Raw genomic sequence first — 18,727 nt, 5'->3', positions numbered from 1 at the left:
ATCAAAAAGGGCAGCTTCTTAATTTGGATCCAGTTCTTGAGATCACATCTTGCCCAGCAACGTGTCCAGCTCCAGAGTACAAGAATGATATGGACATAATGGAACGAGAGTCTAGCAAAAAGCCATAAAAATGATGAAGGGAATGGAGCAATTTTCATATAAGGAGCCACTGAAAGTTGTGAGTTCAGCCTGGAGTACAGATGGCTCAGATGGATCTTATCAATGTGTATAAATACCTGGTGGGAGGAAATCTAAAAGAGGGCACCAGACCCCTCTCAGCAGTGTCCGGTGAGAGGGCAAGAGACAAAATAAAACACCCATGAAATTCTATCTAAACACAAGAAAACACTTTTATACTGTGACAGGGATCAAACAGTGGGATAGGGTGCCCAAAATGTTCTGGAGTCTCCAGTTGGGGAGATATTCAGCTGGACGTGGTCCTGGGAAACCTGCTCTAGCTGACCCTGCTTGAACAGGGGGCTTGGGCAAGATGACCTCAAGACATCCCTATTAAAACAAATGACTCTGTGATTCTGTAAAATCCGAACCATTTCCACAGTTTGAACCTCTGCTATCATCCACCACGATGTCTGCTAATTGAGTGAGTCTGAGCACAGACGGCCTCCTGTGAACAGGGTCTCATTGGTCCTTGCAGAGCTGTCTCTGAACTCCATTTTTGGCTTCTACACAGGAAGGTTGTTCTACAAGCATTTGCTAGCCTCACAACAATGGCAAATCAAAATGGCACTGGAGTGAACGCAGCTACATCTTTACAGAGACTGAAATTTGGACTTCAAAAGAACTGTCTGCATGTTCAAAGTTAAATGTCTGCCTAAGTGTTTTGCTAGAGGGGGGCCTGAATTATATTGCCATTCAAAAATGTAATTACAGTTATTAAAATCATATGTAAGGCACTGTTGATTCAATGTTTCATTGTACATGATATATAGCTATATTAATTATTTTATTAGACATGTATAATGTTGCCAATATGATGCAATGCAGCTACCACAAAGTATTTGCTGGTTTGGGGAGGAAACAGACCATCTGCAATGGAAATACTTAATTTGGGAGGCAAGAAAAGGCAATAACCCAGGGCTCCTCCTGGACAGATTCTACCCTGCTTGGCAGACAGTACAGCTGCAGAGCTCCCCTCCACATGCACTGGCACACAGGCAGGAGAAACTTATCTAAGAGCCTGTCCAACTCTCCCCAGAATATAGAACAAAATTACTTTACAAGCCCTCCTGCTCTAGGCTATGCCCTCACACTCTACACTTTGTGTTTCCCCTTAGAGGACACTGAGAAGGGAAATAAAGTACAATTTACTTGAACCTTGTTTTCAACTTTATTTGACATTGCAGGTCACCTGATGCATTATTCTTTTTCACAGTATTTCCTTCTCAAATAATTTTGAAGAATTCAAAGTATTTAGAGAGAATGCCTGACTTGTTGCATGCCTGTACAGTATGGCTATTTATCAGTCTTGAGAGATTTTTAATCCACATTACAGACTTTTCATGCTAGCTGTGTCATGCCTGATTGATAGGATTTTTTTAAAGAAAAAGCTGAGGACATAGTCCCAAACATAGGAGTGGGTCAAAAAGCCTATGGCAGAGGGCCTGATAAGGATTCTGAAGCTGAGATGAACTCATTTGCAAGCTTTTTTTCCCAAAGGCTTCTGAGCATATTGCACTATGGTAAGATTAAGTAAATGTCAGGCTGCCTAGAGCTCTCACATAGGTATGTCTTCTGTTATTACCCAAATGCAAATAAACAAATTTACATATACTGTACCTTGAGCTGAAGCACCAAGTCCATGCAGTATTTGCCAAGAGGGTTTATGTCATTCAAGATGAGAGCAATTATAATATCAATCCCATTAGACTCATGGGTGGCTATGCATGTCTGCAAAATAAGAGAAGATAAAGGAATGGGGCAAGGGAAGGAGGGAGGGAGGGGAGGAGCAGGGAAAAGAGGGAGACAATACAGCCAGAGGGAGGGAGAGAATATGCACATCAGGAAATTTCCAAAAGAAGGACCCAGAACGTAAACCACCTTGCAACAGCAATGAACCTTTCAGCCAAAGCAGAACAGCCTGAAAACATGCCACAAGAAGTGCTGGGGGAGACTTGTGTGTACAGAACTAACCCAAACACTGCCAGCAGTGAAACACCCAACTGGAAAAAAGGTGGTGCAAGCTAAAATCTGCTCCCAGTGAATCCCGCAGGGCTTGGCACCAAGTGGTACAAGTTACAGACAGCAGCCCTCAGGAGCACTGCCAGATTCAGCTGAGCACATGCCAGCCTCAGACATAAAAGGCAAGCTTGACTGCAGGCACAACCAAATTTGCACGCTCAGATTCTTCATCTGCCCTCAGCAGCCAGCATTAATATTGCTGTTATAGCATGAAGTGCTCATGAAAATCAAGGTTCTCTACATGCATCTAGACATGTCTTGCATAGAAGGGTATTTCTGGATATGGAATTCAAAGCTCCATTTGTGACCAATGGTACTTCCCAAATGCCTTTACAGCTGGAGTTCTGGATGTTCTAGGCCTTGCATGTAAGAGTCAGTTATACAAGAGCCTGTGGCACTTTACTCTAGCAGGTTTATAGGTCACTAGGAAAGGAAAAGTCTTCCAGAAAGACAGAGAGGGGGGGGGGAAATGAAAATGAGAGCATGGAGCATTTGCCCCTGAAATATATTGAATTAGACTTGCAGTTGGTGTAAGCAAGTGTAGCTCAAATCCTGAGTGACTTCCCAGCAGATAGGTCTAAGTAATAAAGTGTAATTCATCATTCCCTTCCATATCAGTGTTCTTCCAGTGCTTCTCATGTAAATTTGTTGGAGAACACATTAACTTGTAACATTTTTTTTCATCTCCAGTCTTGCAGCTATACCTTTTATACAGTTGTTTTTCCCATTCATAAGTGGATTGAATATGACTGTTCAAAATTTAGTCCACTAAAGGATTTTTGTTTGTTTTAAAAATATTAAGTAAATGCAGCTGATTACCAGCAATGGCAGTAATAGCACTTTACATTTCATTGGTGCTCGTTAATGAAGAAGCATTAATATTGCATGTATTTCTTCAGCTATTTCTCGCATAAACAACAGATTGCTTCTGTAATTTTGCTCACCACAATTTTCCCACTGCTAATCCATAGCAAAAATTCTGCAGTTTCATCCACTATGACAACTTCACCACAGTTCTCTTCAGATCAAACATGGCAGCAAGTAACTACATCCTTTACCTTGCTACACTTCTTCAGCACGGCACTAAAGAGACTTTTACCAAAAGTCACAGCTGTGTGACTTCAAAAGACTGCAGTGAGCAAAGTACAGGAGACCAGAAGCGTGGTCTTTAGTCTCATCCATTTCACTACTGATACCATAATTAAAGATGATGCTAAGTGGTATGGCAGCATAGCAAGTTAAACTTTGTGGCAGTTATGTGAAATATGGAAAGTAAATGTTAGCAATGTGTATAAACACCAGAAAGGGCGAACTGTGTGAAAATGAAGAACACAAGTCTGTGTTTGCAATGCATTTCCAAAACCGTGACTCCAAATCCAGTCTCAAAAAGTGAGGTTTAAGCCATGGACACAGCAACATAAAATATGAAACTCTCTCCAAAAAGACTGCAAACCCTCAAAGGAAGAAGAGGTAGTACAGGAAGAGCCTGGTTTGAGTTCTGACTTAAAAGGGTCGCTCAGGCCTTAGGAAAGTTCGAAGCGTGTTAAGTCTAGTCATAGCAGCTACAAGTGAATTTATGTTATCAGGAATACTGAAAGGTTTGTGACAAGCACCCAGACACCAACATTCAGATACAGCCTTCTGCATCCAGAAGTTCTTGAGCCCTACCTGGTTTTCATGGCACGGGCCCTGGCAATATTCCGTCAAGCTTTCCAGCGTCTGGTTGACGAGAGCCACATTCCTCTCATTGATGTAAAGCCCCAGTAAGCCCAGCCCGCCTGTGGTGCTCCCACAGATGCAGTCCAAAAACTGAAGGGTCTCACAAACGAGGTTGTAATTTGTTTTATTGTTTTGGTGCCTTAAAAAATTCTGGTGGATGAAGGAAAGGAACACCAAAAAAAAAGAAAAAAAAGAAAAGGAAGAGAGTCAAGGCAAACAAAGTCCTTTTTCATGAAAACATTGACAGATACAATTTATGACCATATGACCAGTGTGTCTCTGGTACTGAAGTACCCTGCACTACTATAGAAAATATATCAGGCCTTAATGCAGCAGCTGAGAACTCTTGTCTGATTAAATCATAGAGCAAGGAGGGCTTAGGAAAGTCAACTTGGCAAACATCTGCACTGGCCTTAAATGTCTTTTATATGTCCTGCATACCTGCTCCCATCCACCCATTACAGCCCTTCTCTTGGAAGCTGTTGCCCCACAGCTGAGTGGGTCTGGTGGTCTGGTGGCACATTATGGCTGGTCCTTGGCAGAACAGGAGCTCAGCTCAAACCACCCCAACCACCGCTGGAAGGGAGGCTCCTGGCCACGGCACTGAGTTTTGTTTGCAGAAAATATATTTTGCAGAGGTTGCTATGGGGACAGTAATTCCTACCAAAAGAACTGATAGCAGGGACACATGTAGCACCTTAAAGCATTCAACTGTAATGCTTTGGGGAAAAGGCAGTACCCAGAAACTTCCTGGGCTCTTCAAATCTGTGGTAAGTGTTCCACCAGTTGTGCACAGGAACATTACTAACAGGGACATTTAGACCCTTCTCAGTTCCATGTGGCTGTGCTGAGATCCCCAAGCAATTCTGAGGATATAAACACATGCCCCTCCGTCACAGCACCCAAATGGTTCTTTAAAAGGGTTATTTTTTCCCTTGGACCAAAAAAACCCAACATTTCAGACACTCCTATTCTGTAACAGGAACCAGGCACAGGCATGTTTTTCTCCCCTTATGAAGGTGCAGCCCCTCTAATTACACCCCTATAAAAGCTCAGCTCAAAACACTTTACCTGGAGCTCTCGGTTGTGGTTCTCACAGAGCAGCTGAAGAAATCTCAATATTGGTTGCATGATTGCAATGGCAGGGCTCATGATTGCTTCTTCTGCAGACTTCTCTTCTGCATTTGCAGCATCTGCTCCCGAGCCCATCAGATCTATTTCTGGGTCCATTTCTCTTCTGTACACAGAGTAAGCCTTGGAGGTTGCAGAAGATGCTTCTGTTAATTGTCCTTTCATTCCCTCTTTCAGATGCAGGGTTGAATCCTTAACTGCAAAGAAGATAATTTTCCTTCATTTTTGAAAGTCTTTCTCCCCATTTGATTAAACAATAAGAAAACAATAATAATGAATGCAACTTTTTCTTTGTTGGTGCCTAACTTTTCAAAGACCTCTAGGCAACTTACAAAGAATATCAAAGCAACATTCATGCAGGGATAACACGTTCCAAATAAACCACAAACCAGAGTGAAACAGAACATTAACACAAAAAGCCCTACTATTTCTCTCCCATATACAATAAATGATGAGAACAATGGGAAGACCACAGGGTGGGAAATCAGTTCCTGCGCTTGCTCTTGTGAAATATCCCCACTAGCAGCAGCCTCTGCTTCTGCTCCTCTAAAAATATGGTCCTATATCTTTTATTGATGCAAACTGGCAGAGCTTCACTGATTTCATTAAAGCTAATTTCTTGTAGCTGACCTGAGATGGACTATAATTAACAGAAAATCAGGCAAAGGATGCAAATTGGCAATGATTAGTATTAAAGTTTATTGATCAGCTTAACAGAGCATCAGTGGTGCAGTACATGCAGTGTCAATGTAATGCCCTGCTCCCCTCTTTCACAGGGGTGCCTCCTTACCTCTCTTTTTGGGAACAGATATGGTGAGGTCACTGTCATCCTCTTTCTTTTTGCTCCCCAAATCGATAGTGTTCACTGTCACTGTGGATCGGATCTCCTGCTGAGCAGATTTCATGTGATCATACAGCACTTTAAAGAACCTTTCTGACTTTTTCTGCTCCTTTAGTTGCTGGTAAGTCGAATACTGCAAAAAAAAAAATTCTTTAGATATCAATCTTCTAAGGAAGAAGAAATACAAAAATATACTATTTCTTTTGTGAAACAAATAATGAATAATTACTTCACTTGCACAGAACAAATGCTGGCCACTGCCTGACCAGTTCTTTCACAAAGTGATATACAAAGCTGGTAACAAAGATTGATGACAATATTTTAAAATTTGGGTAAAATGGTGAACAGTGCTATCTGCAGTCTTTTAAATGTCACAATATTGTACTTGAAGTTAAATTACTTTGTGACACTCTCCATTTCTCCAGGCTTACAAGAGTCATAATCCATCTACAAATAACAGTGAAAAGTAACTTATTATGTAACAACAAGAGGAAGCATGGAACATCTAATATGTAATATTCTAGCTTGGATTATATTCCTTTTTTTTTGTGCTACAGACGGAGTTTAATATTAAATAATATTTTAGGTTATTAATTCCAGTCCCTTAGTATAACTGTCAAGTAGGCTGTGTACCATTTGCAACAGTTTACAAAAAATCCCAATTCTCTCAGCCTTCCCTCATCATATCAATTCTCTCTCTTCCCTCAATCATCTTGCATGATTGAATGTTTGGCTAAATCTGGGTGAGAGGGATATAATTCACAAAAAAACCTAGAATCCATAGCTTAAAGCAGATATTTTCTGTGGACTGAGATACTGGTTTTCCTAAATGACCTTTTTTTTTCCTCTTTGGAGATTTTGATGAATGTCTCTAAAGGTTTCCAGAAAATAATTTGTCATTATAAAGTTAGAAGTATTATAATTTTTAATTTTAACAAGAGTGACATCAAATAACTGGGGATAATGTTCACATGGCAATGACCAGATTAAAAGCAGCACAGTGCTAAACAGAAAGGGACAGCTCAAAAACATTTTCTTCTGCTGAAGATCCTCCACTATGAGATACTGCATAGCAGTAGGGCATATTTACATTTGTATTACAGTGGTACATATTCTAGTGACAAACTTTTCACAGGACTCACAGCAAAAAGGTTCTCTTTATTTGTCTCCAGACCACATGCATCTGAGAATCAATATGTGAATAAGCACATTAAATAAGTACCTGTGTTTGCGTATTTCCACCTTCAAGCAGTGCAATACCAAGCAGAATGCCTTCTGAGAAAATCCTGTCATTTCTGGTGTTCACTATCACATCTATGACCAGTTCTGAGGCACCTTCTTTGTCCAGGAGGCACTGGATATCAAACATGGTCACCCCAGACTTATCCGCATCTTGTCCTGAAAATCCACCTGCAAATGAGACAAATACACAAATACCATTCAAGTCTGCTTCACACACATATATGAAAACAAACCTATCAGTAGTGATAAAGCACACAATAGCATCATAATAAATTTAATTTTGAAATTCTGTCAGGCAAAATTCCCTTTGATAAAAACAAGAGTTTTGTATGAAACTGCAATGTTGGGCTCAAAGAATAAGAAATAAAACAAATCCCCAAGCCATTGTTCTGTCATGATATTCAGACAATAAATAAGTTGGAAATGACACTGATTTGTTCACTGAACCCTTTCTTAATTCCACTGCTGCATACACTAAACTGTGAGTAGAGTCAGTGCTCTGAAACCACTTTTAAATCTGCTCTTCTATACAAAAAAATTGTGTCCTGGTAAATCCACCCTGCCCTTCCAGCCAAATGCTTTTGCCAACTCCTAGGTCATCATCATCGTCATCATCATCATGACATTCTTTAACAACACAGACTTGAATTAATCCCAATTAAAGGTGTGCGTTGAAGAAATTTTGCTAAATTGTATTAGCTCATTAAATCAACCACCTTTTATTATCACAGATGATCATCTTTCCGGCTATACTTACTTCTCTAAAGATGTAACTGCGCCTACTTCATTAGTAAAAATACAGTACTGCTTTAATCAGCCAGTACTACTTTGATTAAACTGATTAAAATGCTTCAGACTTTGTGATGAAGCCATACACACACAACTTTTAGAGACAACTAAAAAACAGTAAAACTTCAGTCTCTTGTTTATTAGGGAGAGAAATTTGGCGTATAGGATATTAAGACTGTAAAGATTTCCAGTGTCTACATCGACATAGCTAAGGAGGAACAGCTGGGTAACATCTGGAAAAGCTGACAAATCTGGGCATGTCTTCAGTGTGCACTGAAAATGCAAAATGCAGTTTTGACCTGGCTCTATACAGCTCCTGCCTCATTTCCAATGACATCCCTTATTATGGGTTTTCCTAGAAACCACCCTGAAGTAATTTCCTGTGGCTTCTACAGCAGAATGATACAAAAAATTATAATGGACCTACAGAGATCATCTGCTGAAACTTCCTGCCCACAGGAAGATAGGACAGGTTCATCAGAGTCTTGTCCAGCAAAGTTGTAACAAGAACTGACACATCCTACAACCTCTCAGGAAAATCTGTTCTGTTGCCTAACCAGTAGTTTTGTGACAAGCTTTTCCTTAGATCTTTTCTTTTCCATATATCAACAAAGGATCTGGAACATCAAAAAATTTTTTAGTCTCCAGAAACAACATCATCTCTCTTCAAAAGTTTAGTGCTTTGCTGATTTTCTGGATGAGGATTTCCTGGTACCTACTTTGGTACATCCAAACGCACAATCTGAGACAAGTGTGTGCAACTTGAAATAGGAAGAGTCTGACACTACCTCTCTTCTAAGTGGTTACAGAACATGTTTGATTTATTTACCAACTGAATGCCTGGAGCATGTCCAATGTGCCTATTAGAAAAAATGGTGCTGCTAATTTTGCTCTCTTGAAATGATGTGTGTTGATTTACCTCCCACTTGTGCAGTTTTGCTGTAGCTGGCAGACAGGGGGCCATTCATACCACTTCCATATTCCCCTTTAAAGTACCGATACAGGAGGATTTTCCTTAGAGTGTTGCCCTTTAAGAGAAAGATAAAAATAGAAGAAATGAGAGTTGTGGCCAATTTCCTTTGTTTGAAAAGCAAGCTGTTTAACACAGATACATAATTTAGTAGGTCTTTCCATTATAATTAGTAAACACACAAATAGGAAGGTTGTCCAGAAAACAAATATCTAATCTTATCTAACAAATCCCAGGGGAAAAATTCTAAAATAGCATTGTATAAACTTTTTTTGAAGTTTGTTTTAAACTTATTGATTATAAATAAAACACCTCCACCTCAGTAATTCTGACTGGCTATCTGTGAAATGTGTCTATTGAAACAAGCTCCACAAATAGCCAGTGCTCTGCAGTCAGTATGTCTGTGCCCTACCCTGCCATGGCAGCACTTTCTTCCTATTTTCTGCAGCTGAGTAGTACCACTCCCTTTTCTCTGATCTCAGATAATCCAGCTGATCATCTGAAAGAAGCCACATCACATAAAATATTAAAACAGAGATATGACATTTGATAGAACAGCTTAAAAAGCATTCTCTGTATCTCCTTGTTCCTTCACTTCCAAAACCACAACCAGTCAAAATTTGCATGCAACTCTCTGAAGAGCTTCCCTTTCATTTCACTTGTGTTCTGCAACTCAAGACATGCTGGATTGAGAGTCGGGGGTACCAATTACCTGGCATTTTTAGTTTGCCTTCAGTCTCCACAGAACACCTGCAGTCAACACGCAGCTTTACAGAGGCAGGAGGTGACACAACAGCTGTAGGCGTATGTGTAACCTCAGATTTCGTAAAGAGGAATAAGTAAGGTCTCCAGTGCTCAACACAGAAGGGGAAAATTGGTCATTTTAAGAGTCTGGCAGTAAGACTGAACAATTCTTTCCTTGCTTTTACTAAACTGCTGGTTTTAATGAAAAAAATTCTAAAAAATGTGCACTAGAAGCATTCTCAGCATTCAGCAGTTCACCAGTGCCTGCGCATTAGTGCAGCAGTCAACTTTTCAATCAAAACATCTCTGTGGCCACCACAGACAGCAGGCAGTGGGGAAGCAAGTTCCAAACACTCTCACACTCCCACTTCTCTATTAACTTGGCAGTATTTCCAGTGGCAACCACACACCACAGCAGGGCTTCACTGCTTCATGGGCCTTGAAGACAATGGCCTTGTCCACCTGAAACAAGTGCCAAAATGCAGGATTTTGTGTGTTGCCTGACAACACCAACCAGCCATTCTTTCCTAGTTCTCACATTTTGGTGTTTTCACTTGATAATAGTCTGTACAGAATTGCCTCAAACAGCCAAGGAAAGTACTAGGTCTACAGTAAAATAGCAAAAGCTATAAATACAATGGCTGCATGTGGATACAAATCTTGCTGCTAGCAAGAATTTTTCTTGCTTCTTTCCAGTTCTTTCCAGTCCCATGAGATAGTTTTCTCTCTCATGGAAGATATTTGTAGAGTTCTATAAACTATGAACACCTGCAACCTTGCAGAGCTTTGTTTGTAGTAAAGTAGAAAAATATTTTGACAATGGATGTTTTAGGATTTTAGCCAATCACCCCAAGGGGTGGCTGACCCTTTGACCAATTAGACTGTGAAGAAAAAATTCTATAAAAGATATGTAAAATAATTAAATAAATGAATCTTGCTGCACAATTCCTGCCTGCTGGATCTCTCTTCTCCTCCCTACCACTGTGGGATACCGCGACAGCTGCAAAAAAAATAAGAAGCATCACCTACAGGGAATTTATTGGGTGGATTTTCCAGGTGAGCTTAATCCAGTGCGCTCTGCACTACAGAGGAAGGCAAAGAATCAGAAGTCTCTGAGGAACTCTCACAGAGACAGACTCCTTCCCAGCCTGGTTGTGATGGGGTTTAACCCAGAGTGCATGGACAGGGCACAGTAACCAAGCTCATAAGCAATTTTAAGATGGGTAAGAGTATCAGCTCCTCCTGCTCAACATCCTGTCTCTAGCTGGGACCAATACCCAGTGTCTCACAGCAAAGTGAACCTCATTTTCCTCATCTCCTGAAGAAGAACAACATATTATTGATGGAAAAAGAGTTCCCACCAGAACTGATAAACATGGACTGAGAAGAAGGCTGAAGTCCCTTTTCAAGCTTTCTCAGGCATGTATATATAAAAGAATCATAACACTGTGTCACACAAATGGGATCACAGAGCAGAAACCCTTCCTAACTCCCAACTAGGACCCAATCCAGAATCAGCACTGCCTTGAGACACGATCTTTTCATCAGAAAGGCTGGCATTTGCAATAGCACTTGGCTAACCACTCAGTTTGAGTCAACCTCCTCAACCAGCAACCTATGCAGTCTGTTGATGACTAATGGTAAATTATATAAACAGTCACAGGGCAGTCACAGGAAGAAACACCAAAAGCCATCTATATATAGTTAAGAATACTACCTGTGGTCACAAGCTTTACTGTTCAACCAAAACAGCCCTTATTTTACCAAGAAGAATGTTTAAAACCATAAAATAGCTTTTGACTAATAAACTGAGTGATTTAGCACTGTGGTCTGATTACCTAGAAGGAAGTATCTGCTAGCACATCTCAGATCTTACTCCTGCCTCGTTACCTTCAAAGACACCAGGGGATATGAAGATGCTTCTCCAATTGGCTACTGAAAGGGGAATTCTGCTCCACCCATATCCAAACTAAGGCATAAGGATTTTATTTCTTCTTTCAAGAAGTCTTAATTATTAGGATTCCTGCTCTCTCTCAACCTCCCATGAATCCAGAAGCAGTTATAGTTCCCAGAAGCCAAAGTGTCAAGACTCAAGGATGCCGTGTTTGAAAAGCAGAGATGTGGTGGAACCTCTGCTTTGCCTGACAGCTGTGTCAGAAATGCACCCCCAGGCTCAACCCACATATTTGCAAACTCGGGATCTTCATCCTCTCTGTGATGACCTCAGGCAGCCATATGACTTCCATGAGTCTTGTGAAATGAGCTGCCACTACAAAGAGCAGAAGAGCCCAGCCACACGAACCAGGGCTGAGAAATGCCCAGACAAATGCCTGAGGAATGTATCAGAAACGCCCGTCACCTCCAGCATGTGACTGTGAGGCACCATCCTAGAAAAAGCTGGAAAGATCCTGCTTCCAGAAAAAGTGCTGATCCCACTGGTGTAGGTGTGTGGGAATGCTTTTATGGGAATGCCAACAAACACAGTCAAGAACAGCCCCATCACAGGGATGAGACCGGCTGCTGCCAGGACAAGTGAGACAGCCACGCCATTGATGTCCTTGGAAATGGATTCCTAACTTAGCACAGCCACAAAATTAATAGTGCCCAAAAGCAAATGATCACAGCAGCAGCATGAATAAGCAGTTTGGAGCAGCTACTACTGACACTCGTGGCACTAAAGGAAAGGCCAAAAATAAAGCATGCTAGGCAGTGCAGTGCTCTCTGCGTTTCTACACGAGGCAGAAGTCCTGGCCTTCCAAGCTGAATCTCTCCCCTGCTGGCTACAATACACTTTCTTTTATACCTCTTATTAGGGTATGGAAGTGGCATGTAAACATCACTCAGCTGACTGCAACCCTTCCATAATGGCTAGAACATTGTATAGCTTTGGAAAAAACACAATGAAACATAACAGTCTTATTGTTGCTGATGAATACCACTGCATTGTCCCTAACAAAAGCTAGGATAAAGACTGAGGACACAAGAAAGCAACAACTGGATATTGTTGTTGCAGTTTTAAATAGCTAGGGATTGACAGGCAAAAGTTTCCAATAGGGAATAATTATTCCAGTAGGAACATGTAGACACAAACAAATTACGTTTTCTCAGTCCGTATTTCATTATACTCGTTGGTCTTTAAACTTGATTTAAATGCCTTAATACAATGGTTTATTCACTTGCCTTCTCTGAGCCTGCAAAAGGCTGGTTCCACACAAGGGTGTGGCAAGAAGCAATGGCTGAGAGAGGTACCCAAGGCTTATCATGGATACCTGCATCAGCACCAGCTCTCCCTATTACACCACCAAAACTTATCTGTCCTGCCTTAAATAACTCTGCACACTTCTTAAAGAATTGGAATTATGACATTATGGAGGCTGAACTAGAGGGTCTGGTGATCCCTTCTGGTTCTCACTCTGTATTAAATTAATGAAGTGGAAATGCTCAGATTATCAGTGATTACCCAGAAAAGGCAGCTGCATCCAACCAGTATTTCTGTGATACAGTGGATGATGCTGTGAGCGTATTTCAGCATTAATCCAGGAAGAGGCATGAAAACTAGGCTTATTAAATCTTCATATTTGAATAACGTGCAGCCAAGTATAAAAGAGGAGCTGTTGGGGATCTCTGGTCTACTAATACAGGTTTTCAGAAAGTTTGAAGAGACACAAAATCCCAGAGAACTATGAGATATCTCACATGCAACGATACTTTTCCAAAAGTACCTGAGAGTACTTCTTACACTTTTTAATGCTATCCAGCTCTCTGCCGTGAGTTTGATAAGAGTTCTGGGAAAGGCAAAGGACTGGCTGATTTTGCATTCCATTAACACACAATTAAAGGAAGCTACTTGATACTGATGGCAGCTCTAATAGTGGCGTCATGTTGTAATAATCACCTCAATACAGGTTCACCAAAACAGACCTTCTGAAACTTCTGAAGATTATCTTTTGCTTTTGCTAATAATGAAAATATCATTCTGGTAAAGTTTGATAAACTGTGCAGTGTGACACAATCCTGGAAGGCAAAATTTTTGATTAAGTAAGCCCAGAAGGATAGTTATCAAATGGCTTAACAACTCAGCGACTGACAGAATTCAATGTGCAATTTAAAGCAAGAAATTATAAACAAATGTATGGGCTTCTAATGGGCAAACTCATAAAGTATGTATTGTCTGCCTCATTTGGGGCTTTTCTTAATGAAGTGAAATAATACAGAAAATAATTATTAATTGTGTTTGGAAAGAACACACAAGAAAAGGGGGGATGAGGTCAATTCACCGCTAACAATTTAGGCATCATTTATTAAACTGACTAGAAGCAAACAATATGAGTGTCATTATGCCCAAACCTCTGTATGTCTTAATAACAATAAAATACAGAACACACCAAAAAAAACGAGGATTCTGTTCTAGGAGGTCATGACTTCAGGGAAGAATGAAAGGCCTAGGAGAAAAATCAGTACAATGACAACTCTCCAAATCCCACAATTCTGCAAAGGGTAACAAGAGCTGTTATGTGGGATTTGTGAGACTCTCTTACTTATTCACATGCTGGGGCACGTTACTGTAGCAATACCACATCACAAGTTGGTGTCCACAGTTCAAGAAGAATGCTGACAAATTGGATCAGGTTTGGAGAAGCTCCATGAGAGTGATTACAGAATAAAACAAGCCTTTTCATCAGAAATTCAAGGCTTTCAATCTACTGAATTTATCAGTCTAAGCATGAACTCTGTTTCTGACTATCTACATAAGAAATCTGATATAATGGATGACTTCAGTCTAAAGATAAAAGGTGCAAGACATGCTGGTGAGAAGCTGAAAACAGAGAAATTCAGCTTGAAAAGAGGTAGAGGCAGCTGGGTTATTCAGTTTGTGGGTTATGAACTTTATTTTTATTTTATATAACAGTAGTGGCATTTAGCTATTGGAACAGCTTAAGAAGAGGTGTGATAGTCTGTACTGCTGGCAGTTACTAAACCACGACTAGGTGGCTTCTCAGACAGAAACTATTTGAAGATCTTGTGGTCTACATTAGGAGAACAAGCTGGGTGACAAAAATATGTCATCTCACATAATCTATGAAGACATGGTGCCACCTTTTCCTGTAGTAAATATAGATGAGGTTAGAAGCCTGGCTTTCTATGAAGGCTGTTTAAAAGACACCTACTTCTACATGTTTCTTGTCATTATTTATAAATGAAATTTCTATTCTGCTTGGTCTGAGTGCCTGCTTCAGGATGACCTTTTTGGCTTTTGGTTTTTTTTGTTGTTGTTGTTGCTTTTCACCCATTTTGTTCCCTTATTTCTCTTGGAGACAAAATATGGTGGGAGAAGGAGTTTTGTGCAAGTGGCTTCTGTGAAGATACTACGCGTGGTTTTATAACCCTTTAAATTATCATTCAACCTGCTCTTGAAATGCAAGATGACACAGAAATCTCCCCATCTCCAAAAGGGATCAGCTGAGGCCACGGCTACCACACGCACGGTGTTGCACAAGCACGGGCTTGGAAGACAGCCCTGGAGTCTTGACTCCTATTATGTCCACAAAGTGGAAAATTTCTGTTTTCATGATGCCAGCAACTTCCAGGGGGCTCACGAATTGGGGGAAGTTGTTTGTTTTGGGGAGTTGTTTGTTTGCTTTTACACAGAGTGAGCTTTTTCTTGGTTTTGATCTTTTTGCAACAAGATGTTTTCATAGCCAACTGATAGCTGAAAGTCATATATTTTCACCAATAAAATATGACACCCAACAGCAGAGTTATTTGCACACTAGGGAGTTTATTCACCCCAGGGAAAAAAGCACTTTTAAATATGAAGTTGGGTCCAGCTGCTGTCCAGTTCTGCTTCCACTAAAATCAACAGGAGATTTGCCAGCAACTTAAGTAGGAGAAGGAGCAGACACACACTTTGCCAGGCAAAAGCGTTTTATCCAAGTCTAAAAAGAAAAAAACAACCCAAAATATGCACCAGACTTCATGACACAGTTCTCTTAGGAGAGCAGAGCTGGCCACCCACACCTCTCAGCTGTCTCTCATTAGGCAGAGACACCCCACATTTAAAATGTGCCATTGTTCAATCCTACACAAAAGTGGGAGGAATCCCACTTGTCTCAATACAAATTGCCTACATCACAAATACTAACCAATAAACTTGAGACTGTAACTAATGCAGAGATGCATTAACAGATTCAGATAAATAAAACCAAGCATGACCTTCTCCAAAACCAAACTATAGTTGTTCTAAGAAGGAGTTCATTTTTTAAGCAGTTTTTCAATTCTTCTTTCCTTTGCAGTTCCAGGTTCCATAGAAAGCTGGAAGCTTAAGGGCCAAACTATTGCAAAACAACTGCTATTGCCAGTCCATTTTCAATATGGATAGGGAAAAGAATACTGGATACACTGCAAAAAACCCCACAGGTTCTGCCTGATAACTGTCCAATCTTACACCCTGAAGAAACTCAGGAAAGTGTCATATTGAGGGAAAGATTTTTTTGGCAGTACCGCTAAGAAGTGTCTCCACCAGGAATACAGCAGGAGAGAAAAATTGTTTGGGTTAGTGAAAAACCTCAGCATTGGGGCATTCAGACTTGGACTGAGAAGAAAACACTTTGAAAAACACAGTTTGAATTTGTAATTATATATGATTTTTCTATTGGGCCATAAAGTATTAGTAGCTGCTCAATGTCTTTTTTTTTTGTTCAAATATCAGATCTCTAGATATGTATATATGCATTTATATATATAGAGAGAACAGGTCTTTGATGTGGGCAAATATTATTGTTTAGATCTGTCACTTGTGCATATAAACTGTGCACTTACAAACCAGGTCATGTTTGCACCTCTGTAATTTCTCCTTTCAGACTTCCTCCGGTACAAGACAAAGCACTGAGACACACAATAACTCAAGTTCTCCAGCACCAAAAGAAAACAATGTATGATTTGATCACGATTATTCAGAAGCATTTATGAGTGCACCATCAATAACAGACTGTAGGAAAAGACCAGATCTGAGAAGCACAATTTTCAAAGACTGAAATTATCTAACTCTTATGCTGCAGGGGGTAAACTTTCAAAGTGATGCACAGGGAGTAGTGCACACAAATCCTATTATTTGTTAACAGGATTTCTGTGTGGAACTCCTCATGCTCTGCAAGAAAAAAAAATTACCCCTAAGTGCCCTAATGTGAATATTTACCAAAACAGACACTTAATTTCCAGATGCATACTTATGAGCACTACTGTGCTTTGATGTTTTACGAGCAATTTGAAACAGGTAGCAAGGCAAAATAATAGAAGTGGCCAAACACCAATTTCATTACATTATTGTCTTTTGCCATATTGCTATTATGTTGAACTTCAAAGCCAGAGCATTACAGATACCGATTTACTAGCTAAGGGATGCTCTGCAGATGCAGTGCTTGCCCTGCTTTGGATCAGATACAGCACAGTCTTCACCTGTTGGCTCAGGGCTTTAAAACTGGCTCAGAAGGCATTCCTGTATTTCACTTTTCTGCTCATTTTTACCTGCCACCAGTTCCACTGATTTCTCAACTTCTTCTTTGTCTACTAGTAAGGATCACAAAATCAAAGAATGATAGAGGGGTTTGGGTTGGAAGGGACCTAAAGCCCATCCAGTTCCAACCCCTGCCATGGGCAGGGACACCTTCCACTATCCCAGCTTGCTCAGAGCCCCATCCAGCCTGGCCTTGGACACTGCCAGGAATGGGGCAGCCACAGCTTCTCTGGGCAACCTGTGTCAGGGCCTCACCACCCTCACAGGGAACAATTTCTTCCTCATATCCAATCTAAACCTGCTCTCTGTCAGTGTGAAGCCATTCCCCCTTGTCCTGTCACTCCAGGCCCTTGCCAAGAGTCTCTCTCCATCTTTCCTGTGGGCTCCCTTCATGCACTGCAAGGCCACAGTGAGAAAGACCCTAAAGACCCTAAAGACTGATGATGACACTTCAGAAATTCAGAATCTGTACTTGTGTCATTGCTTACCTTTTCAAGAACCCATGCATTTCATAAACCAGGTTATCAGAATTATTTTGCAGGTTACAGGCTTCTGGAAATTTTTCTTTTAATTTGACACAAGTCATGGGTAGTACTAACACAATACTAAATGAGTACTTCTCATTGGTTCCCAATGGTTTGTAGTTTTGCTGTGTACATGTCATTAAACTGTGTCACTTTCTCCAACAAATAAAAATGTTCACAGTTAATATGAATTATTCTGTTAGGAATGGTCTATATGTCTGTATTACTTTTTCTTTAAAAAGTGATATTAAAAGAAACTAATTCTCAGCATTCTTGCAAAATAACCAAGGGGCATATGAATTGTCTCAAAACAATCCCAAGACCACGTCAAAACCAAATATTTTTTCCTCCAGTGCCACTCACCTCTGCCTGAACACCACTACATTCAACAAACAGAACTGCCAGATTCTGTCTTTCCATGATTTAAAGACATGCTTTGGACAACGATCAGCAATCCTGTATCCAGAGTGCCCTGAGAAGCCAGCCTGACAAAATGATCAACACACCTGACGCTTCTGAGAAACGCCTCTTGCATTCTTAGATGGAAACAGACACCAAATTGTTGCTGTTTTCTTGGATTTCAGGCATTAAGAGGAAAAAAAGTCTTCAAATATACTTGTGGCCACTGCAGAGGAAAACAGCTGGTCAAAACATTCCAGCAGCTTCCATCCACGCAGCAAAACACGAACGGCCCAAGGGAACCAACCCTGAAGCCGTTCAGGCCAGCAGCAGTATTTAAAGTGTTATCAGTGGTGTGTGGAAACATTGTCTTAGCATCCACCTTGCTGCAAAACCAGCACAAATCAGCTCCAGAAAATAATCTAGGTGGGGTTGATAGAGCAGGAGATGTCCCAAGTGGTGACTGCAGTGATGGGCAGATTGTCCCTTCGCTCGGTGCTGCACAGCACGGCAGAGAAAACAAAGCATCCTCCTTTTCTAAGCAGAGGAGAACAATTCCCACCTGGAACAAAGCCAGCTCCTGCACTGATTCCACGACATCTACGAAATTAGGTGGCATTTCAGACGAACAGAAAAGTAGAGCAAAGTTAGACAAC

The 18,727-nt window shown here is 40.7% G+C and overlaps 1 protein-coding gene across 2 annotated transcripts in view; it reads right to left on the bottom strand.

Moving 5' to 3' along the window:
* ITPR2 (inositol 1,4,5-trisphosphate receptor type 2) overlaps positions 1–18,727 on the bottom strand; it is a gene marked incomplete at its 3' end in the record, with an annotated part of 242,672 nt that overhangs the window by 66,939 nt on the left and 157,006 nt on the right. For both annotated transcript variants that reach the window (XM_082280065.1, XM_082280066.1), the window contains 6 exons: positions 8,841–8,949; positions 7,113–7,300; positions 5,840–6,023; positions 4,990–5,246; positions 3,868–4,068; positions 1,798–1,908 (listed from right to left, as the gene is read on the bottom strand). In XM_082280065.1, the coding sequence (XP_082136191.1) occupies positions 1,798–1,908; positions 3,868–4,068; positions 4,990–5,246; positions 5,840–6,023; positions 7,113–7,300; positions 8,841–8,949 (1,050 nt within the window). The remainder of the gene's footprint in view (positions 1–1,797; positions 1,909–3,867; positions 4,069–4,989; positions 5,247–5,839; positions 6,024–7,112; positions 7,301–8,840; positions 8,950–18,727) is intronic.

Source organism: Coloeus monedula, assembly GCF_965178545.1.
Source record: "Coloeus monedula genome assembly, chromosome: 4".
NCBI lineage: Eukaryota > Metazoa > Chordata > Aves > Passeriformes > Corvidae > Coloeus > Coloeus monedula.
Note: the sequence above shows the minus strand (reverse complement) of the source record. Positions and strands in the feature narration are given on the sequence as shown.